The sequence below is a fragment of the Zootoca vivipara genome, chromosome 14 (genome assembly GCF_965207765.1).
Source record: "Zootoca vivipara chromosome 14, rZooViv2.hap1.1, whole genome shotgun sequence".
Taxonomy (NCBI): domain Eukaryota; kingdom Metazoa; phylum Chordata; class Lepidosauria; order Squamata; family Lacertidae; genus Zootoca; species Zootoca vivipara.
This window is the reverse complement of record NC_142597.1, coordinates 28,829,775-28,841,883: the sequence shown is the minus strand read 5'-3', so window position 1 is coordinate 28,841,883 and position 12,109 is coordinate 28,829,775. Positions and strand designations below refer to the sequence as shown.

General features: G+C 39.0%; 1 protein-coding gene across 6 annotated transcripts in view; it reads right to left on the bottom strand.

Annotated features, from left to right (window-relative positions):
• ARHGAP32 (Rho GTPase activating protein 32) overlaps window positions 1-12,109 on the bottom strand; it is a 211,550-nt gene that overhangs the window by 72,525 nt on the left and 126,916 nt on the right. For all 6 annotated transcript variants that reach the window (XM_088657541.1, XM_088657542.1, XM_035139366.3 and 3 more), the window contains 2 exons: window positions 2,135-2,272; window positions 695-787 (listed from right to left, as the gene is read on the bottom strand). In XM_088657541.1, coding sequence (XP_088513667.1) covers window positions 695-787; window positions 2,135-2,272 — 231 coding nt within the window. The remainder of the gene's footprint in view (window positions 1-694; window positions 788-2,134; window positions 2,273-12,109) is intronic.

Genomic DNA, 12,109 nt, shown 5'->3' with positions numbered 1-12,109 from the left:
GTTTGTACTAGAAACTGTGCTTTTGGAGTTGCAGAAGCAGTCCTCTGGAATCAGGCCCCAGCCGAAATCAGGCAGATGCCTAACATCTTCATGTTTAGGCAGCTAATGAAAATGTTTTTGTTTAGAAAGGTTTTCCCTGAACAATGATACAGTCAGCTGTGGAATATTAGCTGTACAATGGTAAACAGGTTTCCCCCCCCCATTATTTCTAGAGCTTGTCTCTTTTCAAATCTCTCGTGTTATCTTGTTATGAACTACTTCCATAGTCTCTCACAGTGAGGCAGTTTATAAATATGTAAAATAAATAATACCACCACACTAACAGGGAGTTCAAAAGATACAGAATGCATTCCACAGGCATTTACGGAACCCTCCTTTCCCTAGAGTTGTATGTTTACCTCCTGTATTACCCGAATCCTTTTTTAAAATAAAAAAAGTCAGTGTATCATGCTTCATATATTATAAAACAATTGGGGGGGGCTTAATCCTTCTAGAATATCTGCTTCTTTGATTTTAATCTTACATGGCCCTCTGCAACTATACTAGAATAGAGGAAATTGCTATATGCAGCAATATCTAGCTTCAAAATACTTGTGCCCCATTTACAATTTGCAAGGTTGTAATACAAAGCATCTGACAAGCTAGCAAAAACTCAGGCACATTATGCAACACAATGTCATATACCCTACAGTACCTCCATCCAGGTGAGGGCAGGACCACAGTTTATCTTGTTTCCAGCAATGGATGAGAGTCGTGACAGGTAAGCCATCAGCATCTGGGTGACAAGCTGCAGAGAGTGAGGAAGGAACAGTATAATTCAGCTGATGCAGAGTATCCAAGTTTCAAACTTCAAGATGAGCCAGCCGAAGCCAACAATTTGCTGGAGAAAGCATAAAAATATTTTCCTGCCTACTAGGATTCTGTGAACCAGAGAACTAGAGACATAAATAATAATTGTATGCCTTATAACCTGAAAATGTTACCAGATGAGAGACTTCTTCTCACTAGATACCTTAAAACCTAGATACCTTCCATTTGCCATTTGCCATGAATTTCATCTGCCAAAAAGAGCAGAGTATATCTCTAGTCCAAGGCATGCTTTCCCCGTTGGCACATCAAGTATGGCTCAGTGGGGGTTCCTGCTGGGGATTATGTGGGTTGATTTGCTTTTTGTTTTATGTGCATACCTGAGAATTGCTGAGCAAACCATGAGGCTCCTGTTTTCTCATAACTCGAACACCCTTTAGGATAACTTAAGTAATTTGAACATATTTTTCTGAATTGTCAAAGGAGTAATAAAATACTATCTCTTAAATTGCCTTAAGAAAAAAGACTTTCTGATAGTAAGGGTTGTTCAACAGTGGAGTACACTCCCACAAGAGGTGGTGGACTTCCTTGGAGTTTTTAAGCAGAGGTTGGATCGTCATGTGTCATGGATGCATTGGTTGAGATTCCTGCATAGCAGGGAGTTGGACTAGATGACCCTCGGTGTTCCTATGATTCTATACTGAATTAAATATTCTGAAAATTATGCTAACAAAGCCATACAGTTGTGAAGTTGCACTTGGAGAGGCAACACTTTTTATTGCCCTTATACTTGGCATATCTTAAGAACATACATTTTTATTGAAAGAGATTGCGTACAGGGTTTATTTTTTTTAAAAAAACCTGACTTTCATAACAAATTTCAAAATAGTTTGTACATGATAAACCAGAACATCACGTATCTTTAAGAAAAAGTGAGGCTATTCCCCATGCCTAACAGTTATGTTTTCCTGTAAAAGATTACACCTTTTTCTGTTCATTTCTTATTGTAAATGTTTTAGAGAAATATCGAACATTGAAATTGAATTAAACTCTAATAGGCAGCACAACTCTCTCTTTCTGCTGAAAAAGCATGATTGTAGATTTTAATAATTTGCCTACCTCTTATCTGAACTCTTTCTTCTTGTTTGAAAGCAATGAACTGCTCTCATAGTTACAAGAGCTTCCCCATATAGTTTAAATAACAATAAATTTTCCATGTTAAAAGGCAATTAAGAATAATAATAGATAATAAAAAGGCACAATAAAAAGGCAACCTGCTCCTGCCTGCCGACAGCTTCCTTAACTAGTGACAACCATAATATTTTACCTCTGGGCTGTCCTTCAAAGCATCGGAGCGGGGTAGCTCCGAGAGCTGGGAGAAGCGCCGGTCATAAATACACAGGTGAAGATGCTTATCAAGCACTCTGAAATCTTCATAGCTGCGCTTCACAATCCAGCTCTTGCCCTGCGGAAGAAGGAACAGAGTACTCAGGTGTTGTCTTTGCTTCCAATTCCCTTTAGCAAGAAATGGCACTTCTAGAAGAAACTTAAGGCAAATGCCTCTGCCGTGCTATCAACTCTCCTAAGCAAATGAGTGTTTAAACCCAGGAGGTTTTCTTTTTCCTTTCAGCTTTTAGCCTATGCCCTAATACAAAATGAACTTGGTATGTTCCTAGTGTTACTTCACACATTTCTGAATTCACACACACAGAGACCACTGTTCCATCTGGCCCTATAATGCCAGTTCCAAACAATGGAATCTCCCCAAAGTTGCAGGTAGGCATCTGGGCCTTATCTCCAAGATAAGGTCTTTTAGAAGGTGCTCTGCTGCTGACTGTGCCATACTGTATTAAAAATTTATTTCAACCTCTTGAAAGCATATAAATCCAAATATATTCTGCAAAACACAAAAAGACTAAGGCTTTGATCTGGCATTTGGTTTCAGGAGAATGTGGAACCAAAATCAGGTAGAGCTTGAAAAGGATGAAATGAAATCATTATTGAAACTTGAATCAGAATCTACCAGTTTGCAAGCCTTTAAGAGCAAATGAAACATAAGTTATGACAGCAAATAGAATATTCCAATTATTATAGACATGAATGTTTTTTGTCAAATTTGCTGTTACTGAGGCTCATTTTTATGATCTTAAAGTCAGATATCAGAAAGCAATTTGATACATTGGTCCAGGACACAAATCAACATTCACATTTGAATATCAGCTCGAATCCCGCATCTGTTTTCAAACAGATACAGCACACTGTGATATCTTCTTTGACTATTGAGACATTGGAATGAAAGTTGGTGCTCAACCCCAATATCATCAAAGGAAGCAAAAAAATTGAAAAAAGACAATGCACTAAATATCATCCTTGAAGATTATGATCCTTGAAGATTATGGCACTAGAACCAGAGGAATTGTGCAAGTTTAGGACAGCATCCTGTAATTCAAATGTCAGCTTGATAACAGCATACATTTACAAGTGGTTCAAGTTTCCCTTGAAGATTACAGCGTCACAATGAAAGGTTAAACACTATGAATTTCAAGTTCTAGGCAGTTCAATTTCTACATCCTTGGGGGGGGGGCTGTAATAGGATATCTAAAACAAGACCTCTCAAACACTTCTTTTTCTACACCAATTACTCTTTATTCAAGTATTTATAGATAAGTATATGGTGTATAAAGGTAAAGGGCCCCTGACCATTAGGTCCAGTCGTGACCGACTCTGGGGTTGCAGCACTCATCTTGCGTTATTGGCCGAGGGAGCTAGCGTACAGCTTCTAGGTCATGTGGCCAGCATGACAAAGCCGCTTCTGGCGAACTAGAGCAGCACATGGAAACACCGTTTACCTTCCCGCTGTAGCGGTATTTATTTATCTACTTGCACTTTGACATGCTTTCAAACTGCTAGGTTGGCAGGAGCTGGGACCAAGCAACGGGAGCTCACCCCTTCGCAGGGATTCGAACCGCCAACCTTCTGATCAGATACATAAAATGCCAATAAACCATTCATTCAACCAGAGAGCACACAAAAACTTTCCAAAAGGTATTGGTTGTGTAACATTAAGACTCAAACAACACAACAGCACACAACAGTAGTAAAACAGTTGTGTGTGCATGGCTGAAATCAGGTTGCTTTTCTCCCCACAACTCAGTCTCACTAAGTACTTCTTGCAAGCTATATCCATTTATTAGATAATTATCTGACCACTGTGCTTGCCCAGGGAAATTATTTTAGAAAGCTGAAGAGGAACAAGAGCATATAAACAAGTAACACAAGAATAATAAAGAGTTTTCAGCATTCAGCTGCAATGTTCTACTGTTTTCCTTGATTAAATCTGTATCTGAATGGCAGGCTGAAAAATATACAGCCTAAGTCTCATGCCATTTGAAAAGGGATTTGCTTCTTCTCTCAACACTTTATTAGATTCCCATCTCTCTTTACAGCTTGTAATTTAACCAATTCACTCTCCGTCACATCCCATGTAAAATATATGGTAAGAGCAAAAGGTCACAGAAAGGAAGGAGAAATAAGAGGAGACTCTGGGACTAGCGATGATTTCTAAATGTTAGAAAATTGAGTGCAATAACCTAGCATAAATCTGTAGAAGGCAGCAATATTTTAGCACCCCTAACACTAAATGGTGATATTTAACAACCAACCAATGAAAAGTATGAAGCAAATGAATATGCAGCTCTTTGAAGATAACTATTGAACTAGCTAACAACATAAATTAATGCTCTTAGCCTATCTCCATGAATGCATTATGTGCCAAATGTGTCACTTACTGGTATAATAGCACCTTTCACCTAGATATCCTACAATTACTCATAACAACTTTACTTGACTACTGGCATGACTCAGTTTCAGGGTGGCAAACAGGCCAACTCAAGGTCACTGAAAAATGATGCAGTAGCAGAGCTGCAATTGGCCTGATGGATATGCAGATGTCACATTCCTGCCTAGTAGGTACACTGCACTGTGCATGTGTGGCCCTAAATTCTTGAGAGGTTGGCATTAAGCAGTAAATATTTCACCTTCCTTGTACAGTAAGTGAATAACTGTTTTTGTGGTGACATGGCCTGACTCAGGTGAATTTACTGCAGAAAGTGCAGGAATGGATTCTGTTCAGAGATTCCCAGTCCATGAAGGAATCTTCCAGCAAAATATGAGGCAGAGACCTTGCTAAGCACATATTTGAAGACCTTAGATGTATTTGGTTCTATAGCAACAAGATATTCTGTGCAAAGAGAATTTGCAACCAAAACCCCACCAATGTTGTGGCTGATCCCTTTTTTGGAAGCTACCTCCAACTATTATTATTATTATTATTATTATTATTATTATTATTATTATTATTATTTACTACAAACATCCTAGCCAAACAAGTTGTAAATATGCAGAAGCAATTTTGACCACTGCAAAACATTCCCAGCCACAAATCTGATCTCATACCTGTTTAACATACATCCTGTATGCATGCCTAGATTTCCTTCAACCACTGAATACCATGTGCCTACTCTAGGTGTAATCACCTAATTTAATAATGGAACTGTAAAGTAAATCAGTGTCTAAAGTCACTAGTCTAACCATGTGCACCAAATCAAAATCTGCTGCAGCCAAACTTATTTACCTAAATGCCTGCCAGAAAAGGTACAATCAGTTTAATGTGCATGATGAAAAGAACAAAATTCAATAAAGCTAAGCAATGGGCTTTCACAGGCTTGTGGAAGTCTTATCAATTCAATGTACTACAATATTTTAAAATGTTTTCTCTATTCTTTCTAGCACCACAAAGCCTTCTATTTATTACCAAATTATTAAAATATGTTTTGTTCATCCCTGGAACTAGGCTTCTGCAGGTTTGTCGCTGATAGACTATTTAGGCTCTTATGTTAAAAATGGCATATTTCTGCATTCAGCAGCTCAAGCCAGAATTATTTTATTTACGGTAGCTTCAAATGAGTTTATTTTTGCCAGTTTTTAGTGAAGAGCAAACATCCCAGCAGACATGCAGCCACTCCAAGTCCCAAGAACATTCCCATTAAGCTGCTACACAGCTATTCAGTCAGCTATGCTCCTGTCTACTCTGTTAGCTGCATGCCAGTAAGAGGCGAGTCCCTATTATTCTAGAAACTAACACAGCTTCTGTGAGACAATTTGGACAGATGAGTTCACACCCATGAAGTGGGCAAAAACAAGAAAAATAGTAATTGCACTAATTCTGTTTCCTCTTTAAAATTCATTTTCTTTACACACATGGATTACGGTTTCCAAAACAGTTTCCAGTTTTAGAAAAACAGCTATTTAAGTAGCTAACACAATGCTTATTTTCCATTGTGAGTAATCATTTCAGTAACTCCACAGCAAGGACGACTCTGAAAGGAATCTATAGTTCTAAGAGAGCCCCGTGGAGGATAAGACCCCATGGTCATAGTTGATAGCTCAGTGAAGATGTCAACCCAGCAAGCAGCAGCTGTGAAAAATGTGAATTTCATATTAGTTTACATCTGGCCGTTAGGTCCAGTCACGGACGACTCTCGGGTTGCGGCATTCATCTCGCTTTATTGGCCGAGGGAGCCGGCGTACAGCTTCCAGGTCATGTGGCCAGCATGACTAAGCCACTTCTGGCAAACCAGAGCAGTGCACGGAAACGCCGTTAATCTACTTGCACTTTGATGTGCTTTCAAACTGCTAGGTTGGCAGGAGCAGGGACCGAACAACAGGAGCTCACCCCATCGCGGGGATGCTGCAACCCCAATTGGAATACCAAGTACAGTTCTGGTTGCCTTACCCTGCAAGGGCATTGTGATACTAGCCATTCTATTTTCAGTCCCTTTCTTCAATTGCATTTTTCACTGCAGCTATACACAGGCCCAGCCATAAACCATGGCTTTACATGTATGAGCTAATTGCACCCATTTGCTCTAGGCTTGTAAGCAGAAGAAAAAACCATGGTCCTTTGCTTAGCATTTAGTTTAAAACAGAGATTCATGACTCTTTTTTTTGCTCAAAAAAAAAAGGAAAAGGAAAAGAAACCAGGAGAGAATGTGATTAACTTGTACTAAATTGAGACTTTAGTGCAGCATAAAAACACCTAATTAGGTCACTTAAATAACAAGGTGCTTTAGAGTGTTCAAAGCACTTCATGGACAGGGTTATCCACATTGCAGAGGACAGCCGTAGCTTGTTTAAGGCCGCCTACACAGTTCATAGCAGAGGTAGCTCTACAGCTCTGCTGTAGCCACTATGTTAACATTTGGCTCTAGCTGAGGAGCCAATGTATTTTCAAGCTGTGGCCGAATGCAGCCTTGCTCCATAAAGGAGGCCTACATGGAGAATCAGAAATCCTGCCAAGCTAAGTTATTCACTGCAGCCCTAATTGATAGTTTGTCCTTTTAGATTTCAACAGAGATTTCCAATTTCCCTTCATATTTAAATGGAATACATTTGGATATAAGCTAATTGGTTTAATTCAAACTTCTCTCTAGACACACAGTGAACTGGAATTAACTGCTATCCATCTGAACCTATGATTCTACATTCAACTGCACCATTGCTTCTTTCTCTAATGCCCTTCAAAGTCCGATGGTGTCTTCATTTCTAATACTGTACTTTAACTTCATTTTACTGATGGGTGTGATGATAATGACAAGCAACAAACAGGTTGCCATCTTCAAGTCACTAATGAATGCACTGCAAGGTAATATACATCTTAAGAATGTCTCCATCCAAGTAAGGTTGAGACTAGTAGATCAGCCAAAGGTGATAAAACAAAATGATACAAGAGCTATTTGACATGAGTTAGTACTTGCATTTTGATATACCAGCATATATGGAAGTAAGAATTAATCGAATTCTGTTTCAGAAAGCCTTTCAGAACAAACTAAGGAGAAAGTGTGCATGACACCACACATTCTTGTAAGATATTGAAATGTATGTCCTTTCTAAATAAATAAATGGAATAAATATCAAAAAATCAAACGTGGAGAGAATCATTCTTTGTAGACATATCTTCCTGAAGCCATTTTAAAATAAAATTTTCCTTCTTCTGAAAACAAGAGGGATATTATAGTAGCATATTAAAAATGTGCTACAAAATGTCAAGATGATCTCCTGCATTACAGTCAAGTGCCATATCTACTTATAATAACACATTGTTTATTGGGCAACAGTGGTCATGGGAGGTGGGACCATTACCCCCTTTCCCCTTCCCACCCCCTTTCCCTTTCATGTCATGTCTTTTATATTGTGAGCCTGTGGGCAAGTCTTGATTTAATTTATTGTACGTAAACTGCTCTAGAAGCCTTTTCAGCTGAAATCAGGGTACAAACGCTCTGTGTGTGCATGTGTGTGGCCAAGCTAAAGCCACCATATATTTAAATTAAACGTAATAGTCACAATGCAATTGGATGGTGTTTGGCTTTAGACTGATGCACTTTGATACAGTGTAAAAACTTTTTAACACACAATGGCTGAATCCAGATAAGTGTGCTAAATTTCACTGCAGTCAAACCAACCTACTCGGGAGCCAACCCAATCTTGCCATGTTTCTGCCTTTTGCACTGCTGTCCATTCCATGGAATGCAGTATGTTTCCCAGCAATACTCAGGTATTTGAAAATAAAAAATGGATTTTTCATGTTAACAACTGCCTCCACCCCCAATACGATGACTCCTTAGAATAGATGTTGGCAGAAATGGATAAACTATGATATGCTGGCTCAAAAGTTCATTGCCATTTTGATACATTTGTGTTATAAATAAAATTGCAGCTTTTTAAAAATATATATATATATACTACTTTTGGGGGATTAATAATACAGTGGTACCTCTACTTACGAATAACTCTACTTACGAATGTTTCTTCTTACGAACGGAGCTCCGTCCGCCATCTTGGATGCAGTTTAGATAGGATTTTTTCTACTTACGAATTTTTAGATAGGGTTGCTTCGACTTACGAATTTTTTCTCCCAATGCATTCCTATGGGATTCGACTTGCGAATTTTTTCGACTTACGAATGTGTGTTTGGAATGCATTAAATTTGTAAGTAGAGGTACCACTGTATTGAGTTGCCAGCAGAACCCAGAATGTTTGTGTCAAGTTTCACTTGACATGGAGCACTGCATGTGTCAAATAATATATATCCTCATTGCTACAACATTATTGGACTGCTATATTAATACAAAATGAGAAACAGCTCTTCTCAAGTGAACACATCTTTTTTCCAAAAAATATATATCCTGAAAGTCATATTGCTTGAATTAGCACTTCATGTTAAACCACAGTTTATTGTCAAAATGGAAATTGCTCCTGTTTCACTCCATCTCTAGCACAAGTTTAGTATTATGTCTAAACTGAGGACAGTTATTTATCTGTTCTGTTCAAACAAAAATTGTTAAGTCAAGAACATTGACTGAATGTCATGGTTTGCTTGGAACATAGCACCAAACTAAGGATTATGGCTTGCTGTTTCTGTTTGCACTAAGGTAGGAGTGATACGGGAGCCATCTGCATGTTTATGGTAAACCATAAACTAATAAGCAAATGCTGCCATTATCAGAAGAAACTGGGTATGCTTGGTGTAAAAATGTCAAGCTACAGACTTCCCTAAAGGAACATTGCATAAGTGTTCACAAAGCTAAGTGAAGAAAGGTGAAATAATAATGGCAAAATAAAAAAAATTCCTTCAGTAGCACCTTAAAGACCAACTAAGTTTTTATTTTGGTATGAGCTTTCGTGTGCATGCACACAAAAGCTCATACCAAAATAAAAACTTAGTTGGTCTTTAAGGTGCTACTGAAGGAATTTTTTTTATTTTACTTCGATCCAGACCAACACGGCTACCTACCTGTAACCAGAACTAATAATGGCAACATAGCCTAACACATAATTCAGAGCTCTAAAGACAAAACCAAGGAGATTAAATATAATGGTAGAGTCTAACCTGGACTTCTCTAAGCTAAAGAGGAGTTTAACATATGTCAGGCATAGGCAAACTCGGCCCTCCAGATGTTTTGGGACTACAACTCCCATCATCCCTAGCTAACAGGACCAGTGGTCAGGGTTGATGGGAATTGCAGTCCCAAAGCATCTGGAGGGCCTGGCATATGTAGTGACTGCAAAAAAGTATGAATTACATGAAAGAGAAAGTGCTGGTGACGCTTTGTCCACATCTACACCCACACCCCACAGTTTCATCTATGAGGAAATGGGAGAAGATATGGAGAAAGTATATTTAGGGCAACTGTAGTATAATTTGCTAGCCAATTAACTACTGGAAGAATTTACCTTCAGGTGATTGGATTCCCAAATTCACTTAGCAGAAATGGCCTTTCCATTGATCTTTGGCCACTTACACACGGGCACGGGCGCGCGCACACACACACACACACACCCCACACACCATTATCTATAGTTCCACCCCAATTCAGTCTACCAAAGCAGAATTCAGATATATTTGTCCACCAGGGACTGTATCTGGGAAGAGATCAGAAATAGGTTAATGGTTTATATGCTCCTATTCCTCTCGCCAATGGAGGAAAGAAGCAACTGAAAAGGGAGTCCTCACACTGATTTGACCATGGGATTTGGCCTCTGACCAGTAACCATCAGGTGGGATGGGGGTGGAGTGAGGAGATGCAGAAATTAGTGGGGGTTGGAGGTTGGGGAGGAGACACTGATAAGCTCCCCAGCACTCTCACTTGACTCAAGCAACTCCTCAATTACCTGTAAAACAATATTTAACACCAAGGAAAAACCATGTCATAAAAACTTATTATGCACAACACCACCTCCTCCTTCCAAAATAAACATTTCCAGACTGTAACATGTTTAATGGGATTCTGCCAAGTCAGGCAGAGTTTGAGCTGGCCACATTAAAGTAGCAGTGCTTGAAAGTTTTTTGTCTGATTATCTGCTGCAGATTGAGTTGACAAAGTAAAGTACTTTCAACAGGCTACTCAGTGAAGGGAATGTAACAGATTTTCCAGTCCAGGAGTTCTAAACAGCAGTGCTGGGATGACTCATTTCTTTTGCTTTCCACAATGCTACTTTCATTTGCAGCAAAATGCTCCTAAACATCTAAAACTACTGAAAAGTATACAGATTTGGGCCAAGCTAACAAGCTAGCTTCTGGATGCAATCGAAACTATTACACCATTCCAACGGCTTATTTCATCTTAGAACGCTTCAAAAACTACTGCAGCAAGCCCATTTATAGTGATTATCCCATATTAATTTCCTTTCATAGCTGTTCCACCTTTTTTGACCTGATGTTGATGACTGCTTCAAAAGCAATTGGCTAGGCATATTTACACAGGCCATCAGACTTTGTAGCAGAGAGTTCAGAACACAGGAAATATGTGTTGTGCTAGACACTGCATGTATTTTAATTGTATATATTGTACTTCATTGTATTACAGTTTGAATTCCATAGATAGAACTCATATTATAATACAATAAAATTAATATAGAAAATAAAAGATGAAAATTAAATGAGGAAGCACTGCAGACCACTAATGGAGTACTCATAATCTGTGGACCACATTTTGGGAACCCCTGCACTAAAGCATCCACAAAAATTGGCTGTATGCATTGCCCAGGCTGCTCTAGTCCTCTGATGGCCCCATGGGTCTTAACGTGGTACCAAGCACAAGCCAAATAATCCAGACATTTCTCTCTTGGTTGAAATGAGCATAACTCTTAACATGTGGACATACTGGTAGTTCCTGAACTGCAGAGTCTGCTAGACAGAAAACTGGAGCTGAAGGCATATCAACTGCTCCCTGTTTAACTTGACACCACTGAGCAGGATCATTGCTGATAATGTACAGTAAGTGTACCAACTACCATGCCCAGGATAATCATTATGGATTGTCAGTTGATCCAGGGAACTAAGGATACTTCACTTTGTAGTGTAACATGCAGAGTCTAGTCCTGCTTTTCACTTTGAGGAAAGGCTGTCTGGTCTCTGCCTAATCTTTGTCTTCATGCAGGCTGTTCACCTGTGTCCCCACTACTCCCTACTTTACAGGCTGAATAGCTGTAAAATAAAATGGTTTACCTGTGTGCTATCCTCTCAAAACCTTGTGTCTTAGAACGATTAGTAACAGCATTCTGCTTTGTTCAACTCTACAGATGAGAAATATGACCTACGTACTCAACAACTGGTATTTAGTTAAAACGCCTGCACCTCATGCAGATAGGAATAACTGCCCAGGTTTTTCAAGGTGACAACCATGGGTACAGCCTAACAGATTCCACAGGAGATGGCACTAGGCAAGTAAGAGAGAATCAACAA